Source organism: Phalangium opilio, unplaced genomic scaffold (genome assembly GCF_054372755.1).
Source record: "Phalangium opilio isolate 3A_F unplaced genomic scaffold, DU_Popi_V2 ptg000048l_1, whole genome shotgun sequence".
NCBI lineage: Eukaryota > Metazoa > Arthropoda > Arachnida > Opiliones > Phalangiidae > Phalangium > Phalangium opilio.
In genome coordinates, this window is record NW_028324170.1 from 4,802,237 (window position 1) to 4,827,334 (window position 25,098).

Below are 25,098 nucleotides of genomic sequence, written 5' to 3' on the forward strand. Positions count from 1 at the left end.
AAGGCTTAACTATGAATTTACAATGATTGAAATTGAAGCGGACGATTTTAAATTTATCTCGGACTTAAAGTTTAACTTAAGGGTTAGGTACTTCGTTATTCTTTAATTAATTTCGGCGGGAAATGTTAATTAATTATATGGCGTTAAAAGTAATTAAATTATGGTAAAGGGGTTCTCGAGAATTAAATTTAATTCTGTTTATTATTATTAATATTAATATTAATATTATAAGTGATAATTACGTAATTGGATTAAAATATAACCTTCCAAATCAGACGCCAGTGTATTATGATGAGTAAGGTTGTTACAGGGGTTGCCACAAATTTCTTACTTACTTTTCCCTGTTTTTTTAGACTAATTTCCCTGATTTTGTTCTTAGGCTAAACAAAAGTTCACAATGTTAAGAATATTATTGTGTTATAAACAAGTCAGCTCTTAATTTTTAAATTATCTTTTAGAATTTATTTATTGTAATGCGCCAAGATGCTGAGACACTAACTGTTCAACGTTGAAGTCCATTTTTAAAATCCCTGACCTGTGGCAACCCTTTTAACGAAAGATACGTTACGAATTTAAGAAATTAAAAAAAGACTTGTTCTGGAATTTATCATTTTGTTACTGGCCAATTCTTCTCGGATGTGAGGAATAAGGTAACACTCCTTCCACCCCCCTCCCAAAAAAAGATAAAGATAAGAAAAAAACTGACCTGTAGTAGACGTGTCAGTAACGTAGCGAAGGGCTTGTGAATCCTGGAACCGTCCATTTGATCGGACAGTTCAATGAGGGCAGCCAGATGTCCTTGCAATCCAACCACGATGGCTTCGAGACATTCGGGATTGGCGGCCATTTTGATGAGAGTTTGCAAGCAGGTTTCCGCCGTCGCCAAAGGCATTTCTGAACTGTCACCTTTATTTTTGCCAAAGAGAGTTAGTCACTTCACCTCCTAGAGAGTGTCAATAGGAAATAGCCAATAGCTTTGTGTCTCTTTTTCCCTCCTCCAATTTCTAAGCCTTGGTACCTCGGAATTAGGCCTAACATCGCGGGGAGAAAGGAGGATGAAGGAGTGTTTCATCTTTATCTTTAAACAATATAAAAGTTTCTATTTTGTTTTTGTTTACGAAAAAGGGCTTATTGGAATCGAAATGCTCCGAAGGTCTCGTTTTTTTCTTCTCCTTTTCTTCATCTGTCTGATTTCTTAACTCTGACCCTTCTTAACTTCTCACGAAGTTAAAAAAAATAGGCTTAACTGATCGTTAGGCTTTTAACTTCAATCTTCTTTTATTTTTGATTTATTTATTTTATTTTTAGCCTCAACAAAGGCTTAAATGGGTTTGAATGATTAGACTTAGATATGTCGCTTTTGTAATTTGAAATTGAAAAAATGTAAAGCTTAATAATTAAAGTAAATAATAAGTAAACCGAGGCTTAGGGTGTTTCAGTTCAAAATTAGGCTTAACTTAAACTAAATGGGTTTGAATTACGATTAGTCTTATGGAAGCTTAAAAGTAAGCCAAGGTTTAGGGTGTTTCACTTCAAAATTAGGCTTATCTTAAACTAAATGTGTTTTAATTACGATTAGTCTTAAGGAGATTAAAAGTAAAGCCAAGGCTTCGAATTTTAATTCAAAATTAGGCTTACTCGTGCATGTAGAAGTTTGTCGTTTGGCAGCGCTTTTGAGTGACTCCTTTGGCGTTGTTAAACTGGCCGTTTCATCGATGGTTGTTTTCCGACTAAGTTTCCCGTGACCTTGCAAACTGACCCCGCAAGGTGGTAAATACGTACAAGACCCTTTCTCCTGTAAAGCCTAAAAATACGACAAAAAAAAACTGTTTTAATATTCAAAATTAATACCATATAGCTTTAAAAAAGAAACCTTTTCAAAGAATTAATATATTAAATAATAGAAAATTACTAAGTAAAGAAAAAACTCGATTAAAACGGAAAAAGGAAATAATTTAACGGAAGTATTTCATGCTTCCAGTACGGAAGTACATTTTAAATCTTTGTTTTATCGTGCCGACGGGTCGTGTTCGTATCTGAACACCGTTAAAATAACCAAGACGTAACTTCCCAATGTAAATCTTTAAAGATACGCGCTTTTACCTTTAAGAACCCATTTTTTCTTATTTCTCATTCCAATTTTAAAATAATAATTTTTATTTTCTCTCGAGACCAACCTAGAGATCATTTTCCAGCGGAAAACGTGAATTTTATACGATTTTTTCTTTTAAAAACTTATTTTGCAGTTTTCCCTCAAAATTCGTTTATTTTTCATATTTTTTTCTCTCTCAGCCTTTTTCTCGTATTCTTAACACTTTTTTCTCATTTTCCCTTTCAAGACTCGAGAGAGAGAGAGGCAATATCACCTTTGAAAAATGGCGCGAGCAAAATTTCAACATAATTTAATCAAAAAAAAAAACTATCCAATTTTAAGTTTATATTAAATTATTTAACCAAACCTGTAAATTTATCTAGTAATTCTAGAACGACCTTTGACCTTGTCATAAACAAAATTAAAAAAGAAATAAACCGTACTCAAAAAACATTAACTAATTTTATAATAAACAAATAAATGTTTTCTAAATGAGATAAAATATTTTAAAGTTAAATTATTTAAACAATTACAGCCTGTAAATTATCTCGTAATTTTATTAACCACCTTTGACCTTGCCATAAACAAAATTAAAAAGAAATAATTTAAAATATTTAAGCAATTAGAGCCTGTAAAATATCTAGTAATTCTATTAACGACCTTTGACCTTGCCATAAACAAAATTAAAAAAGAAATAAACCGTACTCAAAAAACATTAACTAATTTTATAATAAATAAATAAATAAATAAATAGATGTTTTCTAAATGAGATAAAATATTTTAAAGTTAAATTATTTAAGCAATAACAGCCCGTAAATTATCTAGTAATTCTAGAACGACCTTTGAACTTGCCATAAACAAAATTAAAAATAAATTAACCGAACATAACGCCACTACTAATTGCAAAATCAAATAAATTAGTTTTCTATAAACGTGACAAAATATTTTGAATTTAAATTTCAGAGAATGAATGTAGAACCAGAATATAAAGATATTTCTTATTGTATTCTGGCAACTATTGGTATTATATGTATATATGTATATATATTTCCGGCGGGAAATACAAGAAAAAAAAGCATTATGAAAGGCAGGGAAGCGGGGCGGGATTGATGTTTAACCGGTTGAGCGAGAGAAGGCCGGAGAAGACTCTCATTCGCCGGAAAAACGGGATAATATTAGGATCGCGTGGCTACCAGGAATAAATTGGCGGGAAAGAAAAGGCGCGCTTTATCCACGCTTGCAGGTTCACCGGTCACATACGATACGACTTGAGTGCACACGGAAACCGATAGCAGACGCCAGGTTCTTTCTTTATATACGCCAAAAGTGGGTATAAAGAATAGGAGTAGATATGAAATCTGGTCTGCGGAGGTTTCCATTTTCTGGAAGTTTTCACCACTTTAAGTTCCGGTATGGTTGACTATTAATGGTTAAAATATGGTGAAGAAGAAAATCAGGGATAGATTTAATTTTAGAAGTAGGAATGGAGAACGGTTAGTATTTACTTCAGTCCGACTCATACATAGCCCAATATAGAGTCCCTCCCTCCAACACGTAACGATAAGTTTAAATAGTCTTATTGGCTCACTTAAACTACGTTTTGATGACGTTGCTGATGGGGCGACGGCGAAAAATACGTAATTCCTTTTTACCTCTGTCGCTATGACCCGCCTCTTCCTTCATACCCCTCCGTCCCGTGAAAGGGGGTCCGGGACTTTGTTCTTGTAACTTATGTATAACATTAGGCCTTGGCCATGTAAAGCTAAACGTTACTTTCAGACATATAGACAAATCTGTGTCTACTTTCTTAGGAAAAACCTTAATTTGTAAGTCAGTTTAAATCAGTTCTAAAAACCAAGTAGTTCTCATGGCTCGCAAAGCTTCTGGTAACACTTTAGTAACGGTAAAGAAAAAAAATAATTAATAATTTTAAAAACAATGTATAAAACAAAATAATCAAGGAAATAATTTGGAAGATCCCCAAGGGACAAGGGCAATGTTAGCAAATACCCAGAAGGCATAAAAGGGTATTCGGTTAAAAAGATAACCATTGATTCGTGTTCCCTTTGCAAATTAGCATAGTGAAAAATTCAAAAATAAAACAGAATAAAAAGTTTAAAAAACTGGCTCTCCATTTTTTTCCTTCTACGTTATATCTTTGACAATACGCTTATGTTTTTCTTTTCTTTTTTTTTTTTCCTGACGTACCGTGGCTGTCATATAGAAGGCTTAGGTAAAAATATCCCTAAAGGCTAGGTAAATAGCTGCCTCAATGGACGACCCCTTAATGGGATTAGGTAAAAGGAGAAGCAGTCATACTAGGGATCGTCGAAAAAGGGTCATTATTACTTGGCATCATTATCAAAGGCTTTTATACCCGTTCTAATTCGATTTTCATAGAGACAGGTGATACTGGCTAGGAATATACCTTGGTAAAGAGGGTCCCTACATAAATTTCTTCCCCTACTCCTCCCATGGGCTTTGTAAAACCGCGCTGCCTACATCAGGGTAAAAACACCCTAAATCATATTTTACGTGAGCGGGAAAAATGGGGCCAGGCATGCTTGCAAGGGAGGCTGAAAAGTTCCTTAATCCGTTGTGCAGACCTTATTTTAATTACAGGGTTCGTGAAACTTGGTGCAGTTACTCTATGGAATGTCTATTTTATGGTGATACTTCCAATTTTAACCCAAGAAATATATTAATTTTTAAAAAAAGGGTAATAAAAATTTATTTTAATGCTGTTAATTTAATTCGATCACGGTGTTCATGAAATTTGGAGTTATTACTCTACGGAATGTCTAGTTTATGGTGATATCTTCAAATTTAGTCTAAGTGAATTAGTTGAAATTTTATAGCTATTTTAATATAGGGTCATGGGTTAATTTCAAATATTGGGATTTTGGTACCATAAAAAAGTTTCCATGAATTACAGGGAATCTAATTTAATATTGGTGTTAATGAAACTTGGAGGAATTACTCTACGAAATATCTAATATTTTAAATTTTTGTCTAAACAATACCAGCACAATTGACCGTACTCAAGAGAATAAAATAATAAAAACCAAAATAAAAAATCCCTTTTCCATTGTTACAACAATTGAGCGTTGAAATTATGAAATGATACTTGGAATCATTGTATCTCTCCAAATCTTTTTTCTTTCTTTTTGGCCTCGCCCACCGATGTACTCCTACTACCACTCCCCCCTAAATTTGTTCCAAGGTATAAAAATCCAGGTAAGCGCTGCGGCATTTTACTCAAGGAGAGAGAGAGGGAGAGAGAGAGAGATAAAGGGGGAGAATTTAAAAAGGTACATTTCCTAAAACTACTCTCGAGCTAATCACTGCCAAAGACCGAGGTAATGAAGGAGGTAAAAAGTAAAAAGGTGCTCTCCGTGAAAGAAAAACGTGGGGGAAGGGGTTAAAACCGAGGCTTAGCAGAGCAGAGAGATTCAAGCTAGTTTAGCGCCAATTTATAGATGAGATGCTTGCGAAATTGCGCAAAAAATATAGCCAGACCCATAAGTTCATAAGGTATGTCCCATAAGTTTGTCATTGGTTCCTGATAGCTTGTCATGAAGTGATTGAAGTAGGTCATAGATTCGAGGTAAAGTGACGCCTGGTGAGGCGCTGTCAAAGGCTTAGTAATAGAGACTAAATAGGAAGATGGACTGCAAAACTAATCGAGTTTAGTCAATTCTCGCTTGTCGTTCTCGAACTAGCTCGAGCTGCAAGTATCTAGCATTATGAATTATAGATCGTGTCATACTTATGTAATGACTAACTGACTTTAGTAAATTCATACGCGAGTTTTAATTCCCTAGTATACCCCCAAGATGGCAGTAAATATTCTTTAGTTGGTGTACACTAACCGCCTGACTTACTGATTACTGATAAAGAGTTATACCATTTCATCTATTAAGGTACCTTCGCACACTCAAGTGGTAAGCTCTACGGGAGAGTAGCCCTTCGGGGTTTTATAGGTAAGGGGTTAAAATCATGGGAAAATAACAGCCGGTATAACATCACTTTCTTTACCGTATATCCCCTCTTGAACTAATGCCACTGCAGACTGACATAGAGGGTTTTTTAAGTACCTGAGAAAAAAATAGGGGATACACTTGCATACTGTATACATATAGCATAAGTTTATAAGATATGTTCCATAAGTTTGTCAATGGTCACTGAGAACTTGTCATGAAGTGACGTAGGTTAAACGTCATAGATTCTCGTAAAGCGAAGCCTGGTGAGGTGCTGTCAAAGGACTAGGTAAGATGGACTGCAAAACCGAGTGTAGCCAATCAATTCTCGCTTGTCGTTCTCGAACTAGCACTCAGTAAGTCTAGCATTACGAAGTGTAGGTAGCGCCATACTTATGGAACGTATCTTATAAACTTATGATATAGTATATAGCGTTGTTAGAACAAGGATTTAGATAAAAATGTTTATATATACGAGGAAGTAATTAGTTAGTCGCTAGCTGCTTGGTTACAAGGATAGCCAGCTATTAAAAGCGTATTATATAAAAGTCAAAAGTACTAAGCCAAAAGCTGAAGTTCGAGCATTTTTCTTGATTTTAAATTTAAGTCGAAGGAAGCCTTGCATATAGATTTCAAGATTTTCAAGCGACCATACATAACTCAGTTTCTTCGCATCGTAGCTTCATCTCGTTTTCTTTTTCTTAATTTAGAATGACTTCGCTATAGGGCATCATGGAGTCCAAACTATGACAGCCATTTTATTTAATTTTAAACATGATGTCAGAAACGGAACCATGCCTCGGGGCAAACCAACATCTGGCATTTTCCAACTGATTTTCTCTGAGGGTTGGGTTGGGCTATTTTCTAATACACTTTAAAAGGTTCAAACTAGGGCATCATCTGTAAAATTTTAATCGCACTAACGGTTAATTTCTTATTGACGTTGATAAATGACTCTAAAACAAGCAGCCAAAACGTTTCTAATTTTTTAATTACACCTAGACATCATAGAAAAAACCTTCCTACACTGGAGGAAAAAAGAATTATGACTCTAAGTGAAATATTCTTTGAGATACAAGCGTTTATGCAAACCTTTAATTTCGCTCTATTTGAAGTCAAAAGTTGAAAAAAATCTTCAAATCTATGACGAAGTTCTTTACCAGACTTTGGGGGCATAAAATTCTAACCTAATTATACTCGTAACTTTTATAATTATCTATATTCATTCTTTAATATACTATTTCGAACAAAAGCAAAATAAATAAAGGAACAATTTAGCATAACACTTTCAATTTAAAGAGGAAACTTTCCAAGAATTTAAATTCTACGTTCATCATTCTTTATCAAAATATCTACAATTTACCAACTCTAGTCGAAGACCTACGAAACTAAAATTGAATTTAACGCAATAAAAATATGAAAAAGTCATATGCCTATAGAGTATAGAGTTAGAAGTATTTCAAGATGGGTCAATGAACTTTGTAATATTTCAAATAAATATTTCTACCCTAAGAGTTTTCGGTATTTGTTGGTTGGCGGAAAATGATACGTCATTTGATCTAAAAATACGTATAGACCGTTGGAAAAAGGATATAGTATACATCTCTAATAAACTCTAGTGTATATAGGAAATAACCCTATTAAATTTTATCTATAATTTCCGAGTGGTCTAGGAAGAAATCTTTTTCTTTTTTTCTTCTATTTTCTAAATCGTTGTCAGAACCCGAGTGTGTTTAAATTCAGGGAATCAATAAATAACTGTTCGGCGGTATAAGAAAGAGGCAATATGAAAATATGAATCAGTATAGCTTTGTAGGTATTGGTTTCAATTGCTTTAACAGACTCTGGTCACTTCGATTCTACATTCCCAAAATTGAGAGCGAAAGTGGTGGTGGCTCTGGGGGTTTTCTTGGATAATATCGTAAGAAGTAGATAAAATAGACGTTATGGGGAGTGTTTTTTTAAACTAAAAAGTCAGATAACATAACATTATACCTTAAAAACTGTATTTTTCTAAATATAAAAGGAATTAAATATTAAAAGAAAAAATAAATGATCTTTTATTACAAAATATAATTAGCATTTAATTAGTCCTTAAAACGGGGAGTACTGCGCCATCCACCATTGGTTTAGTGGCGTCTGCTAAATCGAACCCTTTACCTCTCCGTGATTGGTTGAATTCTCACAGGCTGAGAGGGTAAGTGGTTCGGTGTAGCAGACGCCACTATAAAAATGGCGGATGGCGAGGCAGAAGTCCTTGACCAATTGATTGCTAATTATTTTGTAATAAGAGATCATTTATTTATTTTTTAATATTTTTCATTTTATATTCAAGGAAAAAGGCTGTTCTTTTAAGGTATAATCAAGAAGTGATATCTAGTTTATTAGGGAGAAGGTATAAATTCGCCACATTTCTATGCAGCTTTATCTCCAGTCCAAACGTAGGTCCGGAGTTAATCCCCGCCTCTAAATTACAACCAGCACCTCATTGGTTCTTGAAAACTCACATCAGCGCGACGCGAATGACGAAAATTACAGTCATATTTTTCGACTGAGGAGAGGCGAAATAGCCCGGCCTCCTTTTACGTCCCCCCTCCCTGTATTTTGAAAGGGGGACTGGGACTATGGCGCGTGAATACTTAGGCATCTTAAACTGGTCCCTAATAAACTAGATATCGCTTCTTGGAATAATGTTATGTTACCTGAACCCTTCCTTTAAGGGTTATGACGCAAAGATGCTGCATGAAGTGTGAGACCCAACTGGGGAAGGGGGGGGGGCGTATAAACACTTTGAACTAATATATTTCTGATCGAAGCGAATTCCCCTGGCGTCATAGAGTCGGCGAAGGATGGAAACTGTTGGATCTTGGTGATCTTGGGTCTAGGCCTTTTATTTTTTGTGTGTGTCCTTATAGTCCTTGCCCGCACTATCATTTTTCCCACGCAGCTATCCTTTCTTTCGCCTCCTTATTGAAAAGCGGGCCTTTCCTATATACAGACTGTGCAGTCTTAAACAAACAGTTTTCCAGATTTTTTCTTTCCTCGATCTTTGATATATAAAGCTTTTTTGTCGAAAGGAAGAATAAAAAAAAGTCTCAACAAGACAGGAAGGTCCACTCCTGACCTTTTCTATATAACAACACTATTAGGTTACTTAACTAGCGCCACCAAAAAGCGCCTCTTAACAAACGTCAGTATTGACCTGGCAACTTTCTTGGAAAATTTCAAGATACTATAAAATGTTTCATAGAGTCTAATAGATAAAATTTTTAACCCTTGATCAAACGGTACCAAGTACTTGGGGCCTACATCCACCAGACTATTCGAGTAAGCATAAGTTTATAAGAGATGTTCCTACCATAAGTTTGACACTACCTATACTTCGTAATGCTAGAGACTTACAGCTCGAGCTAGTTCGAGAAGAATTTATCCAACTTATGGCTAGACTGGTTCCTCCTCTGTAGCGGTGTAAAATCACTTGAATAATGTTACATAAAGTAATAACACCAATAAGTAACATGGTGTTATAGTTCTGATATACATAAAACCGTAAGTTTATAAGATATGTTGCATAAGTGTGACCCTACCTATACTTCGTAATGCTAGAGGCATACAGCTCGAGCTAGTTCGAGAACGACGGAAGCGAGAATTGAAGACTACACTTGGTTAATTTTGCAGGACTTCCATCTAGTTCCTATTTAGTCTACATTAATAAGCCTTTGACAGCGCCTCACCAGGCGTCGCTTTATCTCGAATCTATGACCTACGTCACTCACTTCATGACAAGCTCCAGTTTGTAACCAGTGACAAACTTATGGAAACATATCTTATGAAGTAATTAATGTCAGAATGTGAACCGGGTTTAAAACCTCAGAACTCAATGGTAATCTGTTAATTTTAAAGCTACGGACCGCTACAGACAGTACATTTTAATTTAAAATTCCCTAGATCAAAGGTACCAATTAAATTCATATTATAATATACCTAAAAATATAAAATCTGTCGCAAGAAAGGGGGGGGGACGAATACCATCCGATACTAATTACATTTAGATAACTACACCCATAAGAGAAGGAAGAGGAATAGGTCATGGAAAATTCCTTAAGACAATTTTGATTTAGAATTTCATACAGAGAAAATTATGATTGCGTGACGAGGGAATGGAACGAGCTGTAAAAGACCGCCGGGTTCTCGTTTGAAATTCCCTTTTTCGTTGGACCCTAACTACAGAGTGGATTTCCTTCTACCCTATCCTATTTTACCACGTATGCCAAAATTACCCTTTTTCGTAGCGAAAGATAAAAAAGAGACACATATAGGACCCCCACCAAAAAACTATAGTAGAAAAAGATTACGGCAAAAAAAAAAAAAAAAAAGATTACGCTGTAACACGACCAGCCAGCAAAGGCATGAGATGAAAATACAATTTTCAACACGAAAGACAAAAAAATATGGGGGGTAAAAAAATATAAGCATACATTCCTTAGCAAGTTTCTGCCAGCAAAATATTCAAGAATCCTTTGTTTTAATCCCGCTTTCAGAAGAAGTAGTATACTTCTTTTTTTCTGCGGCACATTTCTTTTTTTTTTTTTTCGTTTGAGGGGTAGACGCTTATTTTCTTTCAATTTATAAGAAAATGGCCTTAAAATATTGCTTCATTTTTTTTCCCTGCAAGTTAAATGGATTCTGGGTTTTGGGTTTTTTTATCTCCGCAAAGTTGAAAACAACCTTACCCCTAACAACAACCAGAAGTTGATAATCTTCATAGTTGAAGTATATTTCTATAAGGATTGTATGAATAAAAGGAATTTATTTACCTTTTCGGCTAAGGGTGTTCCGGCTTGGGTTGGTGGTCCAGCGGGGGTATTGGCAGCTGAGGAATGATTATTTGTCGGTTCGCAAGATCCTTCGTGGGAAGCGGCACGACTTAAAACGCTTCGATTCGAATGTCTACTATGCACCGAACTGTGAAACGAAGAACACGACACACCTTCCGGGCTGACGTCATCGACTAACAAGTAATCCCGTCGAGGTTTCGCGTTAGATTGTCGCGATTTCGAGTCCGAGTTTTGAAATCTTCGCATCAAAAAATTGTGCCCTTTAAATAAGGGTCCGGGTATTCCTTGAGGACCCGTTGAGGCGGTCGGGGTTTCGTCTCCGGGTCCGTGTAAAGCCCCGGGTGACGAAGGAGGAGGCACGAAACACGAAAGGGCCCCTTCGACCAGGGACCCTTGCAAGGCCCCCATATCCTGTTCCACCAATTGAGCCGGGGTCACCGCGCGATTGTTGGCTAAGTTGACGCGCGCGCCGTATTCCAGTAAGAGTCGAGCGCAACCCCACGGCACTTTATCTTGGCACAGGGCGAGATGAAGGGGTGTCACTCCGTAACGGTCTTGGAAGTTGACGGCCGCGCCGTACTTGACCAACAAGTAAACCATAGCCGCGTTACCCAAGGCCACGGCTAAGTACAATGGGGGTAAGGAATACAGCACTTCGCGCCCGTAATACTCGTCGTAACACACGCGACTGCCTTCCGGCGTCATGTACACCGTCCCGAGTTCCAGGTCCAATTCCGGTCGGACGACGATTGGACCTTTTCTGAAACGATACAACGATAGAGACTTAGTATCAACCTAAGCCTTTCCTAAACAAATTAAGCCCAAAATCAATAGTACAGTAGGCAAGAAATACTACTAGGTTTTAGGAACTAACTTTTGATGGTAAGTAGGAGGATAATGAAGATAAGCGTTATCCCCGATATTTTCCGGTTGTGGTCCGGAAGGTGAGACGTACCTTCCGGGACTCAGCAGATGGCTAACTCTTCGTCCATTGGCCGTAAGTGGTGGGCCGCTCGCTGTAACGTTTTCTTCACCAACCGAGGCTGTCGAACAACTACCCCTTCGTCCTGCGAAATTGTTACCGGAAGCTGAAGTCGATAATCCCGTCGTCTGTAACGCTACTCCCGGTTCGTTTGGTTCGACACCGTACTTGAGAAGTAATCGAGCTACATCCACCGCGTTGGAGTCAACGGCCAAGTGCAGCGCGCTACTGAAGGCCGGTGGACATTCCTCCTGGTCTTCTGTAGAGACACTGCCACGACGGTCGAATCTAGAAAGATAGTACAGTGTTCCGTTGACCTTAACCTTAACTCACGCTAGTTTACGCGTGAAGGGTTCTGAACTCACCTTTCCAACAAAGTCTGACTCTTCCTAAGAAGTATCTCGACGTCCTGACTGACACACTGACTTTGACTCCCGCAACTCGACTTATCCAACAGGGATTCGTGTAAATTAACTGAAAATTTCCCGTGATGCAATTCGAGCATGCGCCGCACGAACAAGGGGTCATTTAATCGGATGGCTCTTTCCAATTGTTCGGCTTCGAAGGTTAAATCGTTAATACTGGAAGCCAAAGACGAGCTAGCGACGCCACCCGAGGCTCCTGGGAGGATGGGAGACGGTAGCGAAGGACAAGAGGAACTGGTGGTGCCCGGGAAAGAGGACGCTTCCGGTAACGGAGGGTAAGAAGAAGAAGCGGTGGCGGCGGAGGGCGTCCCCGTGGAACGTTGGTAAGAAGCTAAAGGGTGACCGGAAGTCTGGTTTGAAATGGCGGAAGAAAGAGAACCGGTTGAAGGAGGCGTATGGGGGGCTAAAGGAAGGGACAAGCTGAGGATGGAATGGACGGGGGTGTGCTGGCAGCTACGCTCTACATCGGTCACGTGACTGCGGACGTGGTCAGCATCAGGGCACATCTGAAATTAAACAAAAAATTAATTAACACTTTACAAAAATTAACAAGAGATATACAAGTGTCCATGTATGACGCGTGAGCTAGGTTATGGAACGCGGAATAAAAACAACTGACTGTGAATTTGGGGAAAAACCCGACCGCTTTTCTTCTGAACCTAAAAAGTCAAAGTACATCCAATACCATCATTTCTAACACCATTTTCAACGTTTGGTTCGCGAACTTCGCGTGCCCATCTTTGATTTTTAGGCCAGTAAAGGCAGTTGGGAGTGAAACTTACTTAAAATAGATTACATCGGATTCTTCGGGAATTGCATACCAAATCAATAGAGAGAAAGACGAGGGGAAAACTATTTTCTACGAGTTCTCCGAGTTCTTCATTTCCATCAAAATGAAACCTTATATTGCTGGGAAGATTTCCCCACTACTCAAGCAGTCAAAATATAGACTTTTCCAACGGAAACCCAGGACCATGATTGAAACGTAGCCCTTCTGTTTGTAAAATGATAATAATCTCGAGCTATAAGGAAGGCGGACGCAAAATGGCACGCGCTTTCAATCGAGAGGGCCGAATTTTCTCGTGAGAGAAAAGACGGTAGACCCAGATACTACAACAAGTACAATTGGAAAGTGGTATTGATTCCGAGTAATAGATATCGGTAATAATTCAATAAATAACAAATGTTAATTTACGTCTGCATTACGTTATAGTCTACTTTCTATTTTTGGAGTAAGCCTTATTAAAAATTCTTACTCTTATCGTTATATTTCTTATATCTATGAGACGAAAGAAGAATACCGATGAACCAATAGGAAGGTCTAAAGTTTGCTGTAGTAGTAAATAAATTCCCGTATCGTGCAAGCGTTATTCTTTAAAGCTAAATTCTTAGACTTTATCGAACGAAATTTCATAAGTCTGTCCTCTTTTAACGGTACCAACCGTTTCCTTCTCAATAAGAGGCCTTTTCAAATAAAGTATCGAACGAGGTTACGGTGGCTTAATAACTAGTAAATGATCATCGAGAGACAAAGAAGGGCCAAATTACGATAGAAAGAGTCCATTAAAAGAGAACAATATCGAATCTTTTCACGAACGAGACGCGAATTGCGTTTAAAAGGAATGCCTAGAATTTTATTAAATACTTTGCAAAGTTTTTTCTTAACAGAAAAAAAAAAAACAGTAACGCCATAAAATTAAAGAAGATAAATTAACCTAAAGGTTAAAGGTTATCTCGAAATAAGATAAACACTTATATTTGTCCGTAAGCCTATGAAACTTCCATATTTAATTAGAAATAAACAATTAAGAAGACCAGTATAGTTATTAAATGTAAATATAAACTAAGTTTAAAATGACGACCTTGATATACTATAATCCTAACGATCCCCTTACCTATAATCCTTACTTAAGATCACCGTGGTTTTTCACCTAAATGTTTCCCAGTCCCATAAGGTTTATAAGCTAAATTAAAAACTCAATTATTAAAAATAATAATTGAGAGGTACATTTTGACTCATTCCACTACAATGTCCCCTTCTCCCGAAATAAGGTTACTAAAACAAAAGAAAAATCAGGAAAACGCGAGCGTGTCACGAAATGTACGAGAAGGGGGAGGGGAGGGATGGTAGGGAGGGCCTTAAGGCACGAGCCAAAATAGGCTTAGGAACCTTTGATAAAAGTCTTTACTAGATACGATGGGAAATTCTGGTCCTCGCTCTCTCTCGGCACTGGGTGAAACAATAGGATTATGGCTTGAAAAGAAGGCAAGGGATGGAAGGATATATTTGGAATCTGATGCCATGTAGGGATGCTGGGAGGAAGATGTGGGAGTTTAAAAAGACTGCTATCGTACGGGGATAAACATTCGACACGACAAGCGTAAAAGAATGGTCCAGGGAAGTCGTGAAATTTATCACAAACTATTGTTGATGAAAATCCTTTGAGAAGTTTTTCATCTTTGCCTTCACGGACCTTAAGGGTTTCTATACATTACCAGAAGATTTCAAATTTCTAAATATAGTTCCATAAGTTTAGTTTTGTTATTTGAAAAAATTTACAAAAATAGACACTGACGTCAGTCAGGCTGACTGATAATCAAGGCTCAGCTCAAACCGCTTTACCTACAAGGCTGAAAATTTGCAAGGACCTTACTCTTAAGTAGTAAGCAGGCGCTAAGAAAATTTCTTCCAATCCACGGCCATCTTGAAAAATGGCGGCCATAAATGTAAAAAAATCCCTTTTTTTATGGAATAACGTTGATGGCGTGTTTCTCCCGATAGTACAAGATTTCTAGCTTTAGGGCACGATTTGCCGACATATTTTAAAATGGCGTAATAAAACTGTACCGAAAGGCTGACCTGCAACGCCGGGTGCATTTGCCGCTAGTAGAGAAGAAAATATGTAATGTGGTTGACGACGTCAAAACCACGTGTCGCTACTGTACTATTCTTTCAAGGAGGCGACATCTTTTAAAATGGCGGCTTGAAAAGCAATAAAAATGTACTGAAAGGCTGTGGGGAAACTATGGGTGCATTTGCTTCTATTATAGAAAACCAAATAGGTCATAACTTTGTGTCTTGACTGACGTTTGCTACATGGTAGACTAATAATGGAAGCTATATACTGTTTTTTTCTAGGAGCACTTCTGCAATATTGAACATGATCACGCTTATTTTGTCGCTAGCCTAATTCGGGAGGAGGAGTGGGAGGGAGGAAGTCGAATACCCAGGGCCAAATTTGAAGAGAAGGAAACAATGAAGTTGGGGTACGCGCGGGAAAATGTGTTTCTTTTGGGCGGGAATTAAAGTTACGTTCTATCAGGGATGTTCTTTCTAGCGGGAAATATTACTCAGCACGTGCAATGTTCATCTCCAATTCGTTTTACGTCTGATTCGAGCTCCATGCAGGGCGGTACGAGTTCGTAAGGGCCGGATTGCTTCACCATGATGGCTAAGCCAAGCTCTACTATACGTATGAACTCCGTTCCGTACAAATTCTCTCTCAACAAGGACGCAAAGACAACGTTAAAATTATGTTCTTGTTATAGGATCACCCGAGCTGTCAGTTGAACAAGTTCTGCTACTAATATATACCAAACATTCAATCTACCACTAAAATGAGTCTGCGATATCAAAAGCAAATAGAAATAATTGTGAAAGTAATTAGGCATTGGGGAGCTTAATGAAAACCTCAAAGGATAATCAAGTGATTTTTTATCGATTCTAGTACTAATTATAAGACCAATCTGCATATAGTGAAACATCCAGTAAAATTATTTGCCTCGGAGTGATTTTAAAATTCTAACTTTAGGTTGAGATTTCATATTAATTTAGAATTTGCACCTCCAACCAATTCTTGTTAAACAAAATTCCAGGTGGCACGCTCCGCATGTCGAATAAAATTTATCGCAAGATTTGACAATAAAAATTGCACGACATGTGACATGAAAATCTTGGCGCTAGATAGAGCGTGCCACGTGAATTTTGTAGAAGGTAGGGCGTTACGCGATTGGTCAGAGGTGCAAATTCCAAATTATCCATGAAACCTCAAACTAATTTGAATTTTTAGGTATTTCCTGCGGATTTTTCACAATATGCCGATTGGTCTTACAATTAGTAGAATAATCGATAAAGAAAAATCACTTGATTTTCCTTTCCACTTTCCCATATAAAATAGAACTAAGAATAGTAATGCCAAGTATGATGTTTACAACGATATTCAAATCTTTCTATACAGTTTCCTTGGTTGACCAGAATGTTATTTCTATTTGATTTCGTTGAACTGAGGTCTAATTTGACCAACCAAAGTCTCCCAGCAACCTGCAGTCTGTATAGAAAAAACAATAGCCAGGAAGAAGAAAAATCTAGAAAAACAAAACCTCTAGATTTTTTTGAGGAGGGGGGATTTGTGGATTGCAGGCATACGTAGAGCCATAGGGTCGATTCAAGATGGAGAAAGAGAAAGAGAGAGCGAGAGAGAGAGGGAGGGAGAGAATGAGAGAAAGAGAGAGAGGAAGCTTTTAGAAGGCCTTTCACGTATGAAACAGCAAAACAAAGTGGACTGGAATTCCATTATTTCGAACGGGCACCTGAATAAAAAAAAAAGAATCCGTGCTGGAATCCTTTGAGCCCTCTATACACAATTTTATTTTGATGGAAATGTTTACAGCTATCATTTGGATTTGAAGAGAAATCTTTCATCCCATAACTCGTATAGTAAATTTTGTAGTTCCTTTAATTTTTAAGCGTTGTTCCCTAATTCTTAATTCTTAATTAATATTATACTATATAGGGTGTTTCTGATAAATCTGCATCCATAAATTAAGGGGGATGAATTCTTTGAGAAATCGATTTTGAGTCGAAAATGTAACTTCTATCTCCATTTTGCCCTAAAGGGACACTGTTTTCGAGTTAAGATTGGATGGAGTATTTTAGGGATGACCCCTTAATTTTAATTAAGAAATTGATTTAAGACAATGATTTCTAATTTAATTAAGGGGTCATCCCTAAAACACTCTTAAAATCATAACTCAAAAACAGTGACCTTTAGGTCAATCAAAATGGAGATAGAACACGTTCGACTCAAAATCGTGCACTAAAAGAACATCCCCCTTAATTAGCTCCTTAGATGATAATTAATAACAATAAATCTCAAGTGATTATTTCTCTCTGCTTTTTAGAATATCAACTTCTTCCTAAGAACGGAAGTACACCGCTATTTTAGACATTGAAATAAGAGTTGTATTTATCTCATCTATGAGACGTTGCGTAACGTTTCCTGTTATATACAGATTTACTCCACGCATTCACGACTATCTTTAGTTTTCTAGGGCGTTTCGCCGTTTATATTGACGTAAATACATGACGTATATAAACTAAATCCGCGCGTAAATAATACTAGATATATACATCTCGGGCTCTATGACGTATTTCCTGAAGGACTTTACGTTGGTAAATTCGCGTCAAAAGCGAGCAAAGTCATTGAGAGAGAGAGAAGGAAATATAGAGAAGAAAAAAAAGGCGCGAGTTTAGGTTTCGGTGGCTAGGGTTTCCCTTCGTCGAAGGATGAAGAGTGGGTGGATGCCAAATCGAGGAGGTTCGAGCGAGTTATAGCGCGCGTGAAACGCTACCCTATCCTATTCAATTCCGCGCGGGAAAAGAGAGTAGTATAGAGCGGGAAAAGGAGTCGTTGCCATGGTAACGCCCAAAAAGGAAATATCGCACGCGCGCATCTCCGCGACGTCATACTGATACTTCGCAACAAGTAGTCGTCTATGCCAAGCAACACCCCCCCTACTCTCCCTTTTTATTTTAAATCAGAAATTCCTGCATTGAAGTTTCAAGTTTTTAAGGTCGTCTGCTCAAATTTACAGATAGGCTTAGCTAATTAAATAACCGTTTGCGTAATCTCCAGTAACTTAATCTTTAACCTATTTTTATATTCCAATATTAAATTTAAATACACTCTTTCTTAACATCTTCTGCTTAAATTCACAGATAGGCTTAGCTAATTAAATAACCGGTCCGCGTAAACTGCAGTAACTTAAAAATTAATCTTCTTTTATATTCCAATATTTATTTTAAATATACTCTTTCTTAACGTCGTCTGCTTAAATTCACAGATAGGCTTAGCTAATTACTACCTTCCATGTAACCTAATCCATTTTAATTTTTAATATTTCAATATTAATTTTAAACACTCATCATACTAATAATGTAATAACAAATTATTATTTCCTTTAAATATTTTGAAGTTCTGCAAATATATTTTAACATCAAATGATGTATTTCTATCAGAACACCACCGACCGGAATAACTCCCACCCAAAGCAAACCAAATGCAAACTGCGAAACAGTTTAAACAGAGATTCAAACAGAAACCTTTTCCCCTTCATCTTTCCTTTTAGCCTTTATTATTCATATTAGAAGCAAGCCCTAACCTTTCCTCGTCCACCCAGAAAACCCGAATTAAAGGCAAAAGGGGCTAGCTTATATTTACAAACCAAGTGCAAATATCTTTAACCTTATTCAATAAAACTTAATGGATAAATCCCACTATATATATATAAACTCTACTTCCTTTTAAACAAATATTTTCTAAAAATTTCTGAATTTTACTGCCTACTAAATCGTCTGAATATAACTAGATGTTATAATCCTCAGGCTACAATTGTTCCTTTGAACCGGAGTTAGATTCGAGAGATCAAAAGGAGATGGATGCACTTACTGTAAATTAATTTTCAAAATAAATAATTAAGAAATATTTTAGTGATTTTTAAGGAAACTTTGTCATTTTAAAAATTGGAGCAAACTTACAGGGGCAAATAAGCCCGGGTTAATCCTATGAGCCCCTGTAGAAATGTTAGCCCGCAATACACCAGTGTGTATACAGTTGTACAATATGATGCGAGAGAAGCTTAAAACATTTATTTTAAAAAATTTTAATTTATTATTTAAGGAGAAATTATTAATTAATATTTGTTAACAGCAAATTTTGATTAATTTTTAGGATTTTAATTATCATTTTGAAGAATTTTTAGTATTTTATTTATAATTTTGACTCATTTTTAGTATTTTAATTATAACTTTGACAAATGTTTAGTATTTTAATTATAACTTTGACAAATGTTTAGTATTTTAATTATAACTTTGACAAATGTTTAGTATTTTAATTATAATTTTGACAAATGTTTAGTATTTTAATTATAATTTTGACTAATGTTTAGTATTTTAATTATAATTTAGACTAATGTTTAGTATTTTAATTATAATTTAGAATAATTTTTAGTATTTTAATTATAATTTTGACTAATTTTTAGTATTTTATTTATAATTTAGGCAAATTTTTAGTATTTTAATTATAATTAAAACTAATTTTTAGCATTTTAATAATAATTCTGATGTAATTAACCCTAAATAAAGTATATTTTTTATTAAATGAAAATAATTTTGTGAACATTTTTTTGGTCATATGACCAAGCGTTAAATGTTAATCACACACGGCGATATATTAACCATCCCACGTTACCTAACCTTTCCTGTGATAGAAACTTGTAAATGTAAGCCACAAAATGAAATAATTACCATAAATTTAAACAAGAAACCCTAATTAAATCTGTTTAGTATTAAACCAATCTCAAAATACCGATACATAAATATTGATTATAGTAAGAGTAATTTATCAATGTATAGATATAGATATAGTTTTGAAACCGAGGCCCAACCTTCAAAATATGCCTAAACAATTATGCGCGTTTAAAATGTGACTTGGCTAATAATTGAATATATTATAATCATACTACGCAAGCTCAAAAATATTTCAAATACCATACACGCGAGGGCGAAACGCGTTTTCCAATAGACCAATCCAACTAAACATTAACTCGCCTTTAACGAGTAACTCTTAAAATACAACGAAAGATAAGCGGAAAGCCGCAAATCAAAACTGTTCTCTAGCTAAATTATAATGATAACTAAAACTATAGGTTGAACTTATCCATAAGCAAAATTTGAATGTAACCATAGTTCGGGTAAGGAAGGAGTGAAGAGGGAGGGCTAACAGAACTTGGAACTCTCCTTAAGCGGCAATGAGAAAAGGGATATTGGGTTCAGAGGGACTAATCAAAGTAACCGGTTCATAAGACCTTGAGAAAATAGGAAAATTTCCTACCAAGAAAAAAATATAAGTTACAAAGATAATCTTTCTCTCGATCCCTGTCTCCCTTGATGACACTTTCATGGACCATGTTGAAATTGTCAATAAAGGGAGTGATACAGTATGATGTTCATCGCGCCACCAATAAGCCTCTTCGATGTAAAAAAAGTGGGTAGGCAACCCTGGGTATTGGAACATAGAGGGGACCGACCCATAGCCTTCTCTGCGCACTCTCAGGACCCAAATTGCCTAGAGCGCAGGCGCCAAAAAGCGAGATGGAAGGCAAAGTTTAACCCCCGTGTCTTTCCCTCTTCGAACAGGCTTATCTCCCGCTCATCTCCCTGGCTACTGTAATACAGTATTCGCGCCAGTAAGGTGGACAGAAAATTAAACTCGGCTAGCCTAAATTTGCCCTAGAGACGTTGTTTTGAGAAAATTAGCATAAGATGTGGTGGTGGCTTTCTGGATTCGAGCGTTGTTCATTGGTCAGGGGAAACTAGAAACCTAACAAAGGGAATTTAGGAGCCCAGCGCGAGTGAGTGAGGAGAAGTCTAATTCCATTGTCAGGGGTTACAACAACCAGAGAAACCAAATAAATTCTGGTGGCAATCACGGACGCTATCGCTTTTCCGCTTGGATAACTGGCTTCCCTATATATATATTCCTACATTAATAATACTTTTGTAAGTTACCAAACCCAAAAAGACCTCAGTACTGATATTGCTTGATGGTGGGTTAAGCCTAATCTGTCAAGTATACAAATAATTTACCACGCGGTCATTTTTTTTTAAATCCCTCGTCTGGAGCAGTATTTTTTATTAACGGTCAACTTGTAAAGGTCATATTCTTCAGGTTGACCATACGTGGTCGAAGACTCTATTAGCCGATAAAAAGCGTGTTAGGCCTTGGTTGGTTTAAACCTTTTTGCTATTGACCTTCGACAATGAAAGTATGGAATTTGACGGTCAATTGTAAAGCGCATATTCTTGAGGTTGCCATGGATTAGGTCTGATAAGAGTTACTTTAGTCTGCTCTTTTAGCCGATACTAAGGATAAGAGTGTTAGGCCTTGGTCGGTATAATTGACCTTCGACGATAATAGTATGGAATTTGACGGTCAACTTGTAAAGCCCATATTCTTGAGGTTGGCCTTGGATTAGGAAAGATAATTGTTAATAAGTATAAGAGTTACTGTCGTCTGCTCGTTGGGCCTTGGCTAATATAATCCATTTTCTATTGGCTTATTCAAACTATTCCCTTCTCTGCAGTGGGGTATTCCACTGAATATTGAATTCCACATTCAACTGGTTAAATACATATTACTTGGGTTGACTACACAAGCAATATTATACAAAGCAGATCCCTTTAGGTTAGGTAAATTTTTCCATATCATTTTCATTTCCCGCCCCCCTTTTTTCCAACAAGAGAAAAAGAAAGAAGAAAAATCATGTTAAAAAAAAAAGAAAATGTTATATCTTGATAAAATCGTTTTCCCAATCCATAGAAAAGAGAAACGCTGACTAAGAAGCCTCCCTTCCTTTAACACTCTACATTAAAACCAAAGCCTAGGCGTATTGTTACCTAATTCAATTCCCCCGTTGATAAAAAATAGTTCATGGACAAGATATATGACTGATCGGAAAATGTCTTTACGCGCATGGGTTATTCAAAAAAAAAAAAAAAAGAAAAAAAGATTTTTCTAAGGCACTCAAACACTATGAGGGAACAAAGTATATCTATCTATATATGGGAAATTTAATACCAATATTCCCCCTTTTTGAAGGAAAAAAAAGCGCATTGTACAGAGGGTTTAGAAAACCATAGTATATTACATAACGTCACAATGCAATATATAAAAAAGTAAAAAAAAAAAAAATACTTCATCTTTTTTTACTGAACTATTTTTGAGCCCTATAGTATTTCACATTGTGTGTTAATCCGCCTTAACTTTCCCTACTTTGCAAACAATCCCTGAATAGAACCCATTTCTCATCCGCTACATAGTTTGGGAAATCCGTCATATTTTTTTCAATCAGAGAGTGTACCACGCGCAAAAGCTAAACCTGGCCTTTAATAATATAAACGTAAAAATAGCACAAACGCCGGTTTGGTTCCCAGTAAAAATTAAAGTTGAAATAGGGAACCCTAAAAAAATATATATATACATAGATTTATAGAATTCATTGAAAGAGACCAAAAAAAAAATCTATTGTAAAATTCTAAGAGTAGCTTTTTCGGCATATAACCCCAGCGGCTTCTAACTTTGGTTTAAAGGGTTTGTGACACGCCTTTGCGATTAATTTTAAACATTTATGATATAAATATATAGTCATAAGTCTAAGTAATATCCAATAAGTCTGCCATGAATTAAAGGGTCAAAATAAGTGGAAAGTATAGAAGAACACAGAGTCTGCAACGTTTATTTAGGCAGACTTATCAAAAACACCCTATATAATTCACAAATTACAGCTACATCTTAGTTACAAAACTCCACTTATACTTTTTACTACACTAGATGAATATCAAATGATAAATTTTTTGAATTTAATTTCATTTCAGACTTGATAAATTAAAGTTATTAAAAAAAGTGGTGTGGTGTTATTAACCCTTTAAAAAGGATTTGAAGATTCTACAATAGAAAGAGGCAGCCCCCCCCCCGCTTTTTTCCAACAAGAAAAGGTTTGACGAAAGAGAGAAGGAGAAATTTCTTTTAATTTGACAGTTTTTAAGATTCCCTTAATTAAGATAAATCTGCAGAGAGAGGCTGGATTCTTTTTTTTTTTTTTTCCTTTTCAATTTGAGAGGATTTTTTTATTTCTGGTTTTAGTTTTTCCTATATATTTTTTTTCAAACTTGGAAAAGTGTTGCTTCCTTTGGAGATATATAGGCCTATATATAAAAAAACATCCCAATTTTTAAGGACAAATCTAAGAACCTAAAAACCCTGAAAGGTTTTTTTTATTTTATTAAAAAACTTAGAAATTATTCTTAATTTTTTTTTGGGTAATCGCTTTAAGGATTTAAAAATTAAATAGTATTAATTTAAACCCGATTAATTTTTGAAAATAGTTGGATTCAGTTCTTTGATTTCACTGCTAAATATTTTATTCAATCTAAAATAATTTAAAAAAAGTACTAATTATTAAGTTAAATCAATTAATTTCCAAAAAGCACGTGTTTTGATTAAATTTAAATTTTTAAATATTTTTAGTTTTATCATAAGTTGATAAGATATGTTCCATAAGTTTGTCACTGGTTACAAACTGGAGCTTGTTATGAAGCTACGTAGGTCATAGATTCGAGGTAAAGCGACGCCTGGTGAGGCGCTGTCAAAGGCTTAGGTAAGATGGACTGCAAAACCGAGTGTAGTCAATTCTCGCGTGTCGTTCTAGCTCTTAGTAGTCTCTAGCATTACAAAGTATAGGTAGCGTCATACTTATGGAACATATCTTATAAACTTACGGTTTTATGTATATCAGAACTATAACACCATGTTACCAGAAGTAAGATGAGACTAGAAGTGAAGGGCTCTAGCATTGGTAGTAGATCCTGTCACTAGTGAACAAATTTGAGGATTTTATGCCGCTTCCCACTCGCCTACACTACTGAGAAAAAATTGGTCGAGTTCCAAAAACATTTCCTACCCCCTTCCCCTCAACCTAAAGCGGCCGAACACGGACACGGCTCCTTGTATCTAGTTCGGCCGTCTACCACCGCGAGCGTCTCACGTTTTTGAGGGAAAATTTAGAAACCGCTACTAGAGGGCCAACCGTTCTTGTGTTATCAAGAATATTCACTTTCGCCGAGTGAAGAATTTGGTTAGCTCAGTACTTCTAGTCTCATCTCACTTCTGATGTTACTTCTGGTGTTATTACTTTATGTAACCCTTTTCAAGTGATTTTTACACCGCTACAGAGGAGGAACCAGTCTAGCCATACGTCGGATAAATTCTTAAAACTTTAGGCGCGTAAACTAAACGTATCTAGCTTAAAAATATTGTTTATGTTAAAAATTTCTGCTCCATCCTTTTTTTTTCTTCCTTCTTTTTCGTTTCATTTACCAATTTATCCTGGTATCTTTGCTGAATTACTTCTTAGACGTTTACCCTGTTTCCTACCCACTGCCAATTTAGGTTGTGGAAAAGATAGAGGGAAAAAGTACTTTGATACTTGGAACATTTAGTAGGGATGTACGGAAAAAGTATATTTATTTTGGAAACGAACCGAAAAGGTATTTTCGGGGTTAAGGATAACGACTAGATGTTTCGTTTAAAGAAACTAATAAGTAAATGTTAGGGGAAAGGTGAAAAAACATTCCCATTAACCGCGAGTACTCCTAGTTTTGCTTTTAATTCGTTAAACAAATTCAATCCGAGTGTGCAGCGGTGAAATAAGTATTAAACCTAACGTTAATCTACGGGTTTGTCGAGTATGAGATGGACTCTACCCCCGTAATATATTTATTTTAAAGACCTCGCCTGAATTTCTGTTTTCTCTTTCTAGTAAAAATGTTTGAACTTTGAAGGAATGTTCAACCACTTCTTTTTTTCTTTTTTTTTAAAGTTTGTGTGTGTGTTTGCAATTTTATTATTTTACCAAATTAGTTTTTCCCCGTAACTGAAACAAC

The 25,098-nt window shown here is 36.2% G+C and overlaps 1 protein-coding gene across 5 annotated transcripts in view; it reads right to left on the minus strand.

Annotated features, from left to right (window-relative positions):
• The window catches only part of LOC149673870 (uncharacterized), a 77,872-nt gene that overhangs the window by 34,836 nt on the left and 17,938 nt on the right, over positions 1-25,098 (minus strand). For 4 of the 5 annotated variants that reach the window (XM_089839640.1, XM_089839644.1, XM_089839641.1 and 1 more), the window contains exons 2-6: positions 12,258-12,823; positions 11,785-12,180; positions 10,890-11,670; positions 1,639-1,804; positions 707-906 (exon numbers count right to left, since the gene is read on the minus strand). In XM_089839640.1, the coding sequence (XP_089695766.1) occupies positions 707-906; positions 1,639-1,804; positions 10,890-11,670; positions 11,785-12,180; positions 12,258-12,823 (2,109 nt within the window). The remainder of the gene's footprint in view (positions 1-706; positions 907-1,638; positions 1,805-10,889; positions 11,671-11,784; positions 12,181-12,257; positions 12,824-25,098) is intronic. The other variant, XM_089839643.1, reaches the window with a different exon arrangement.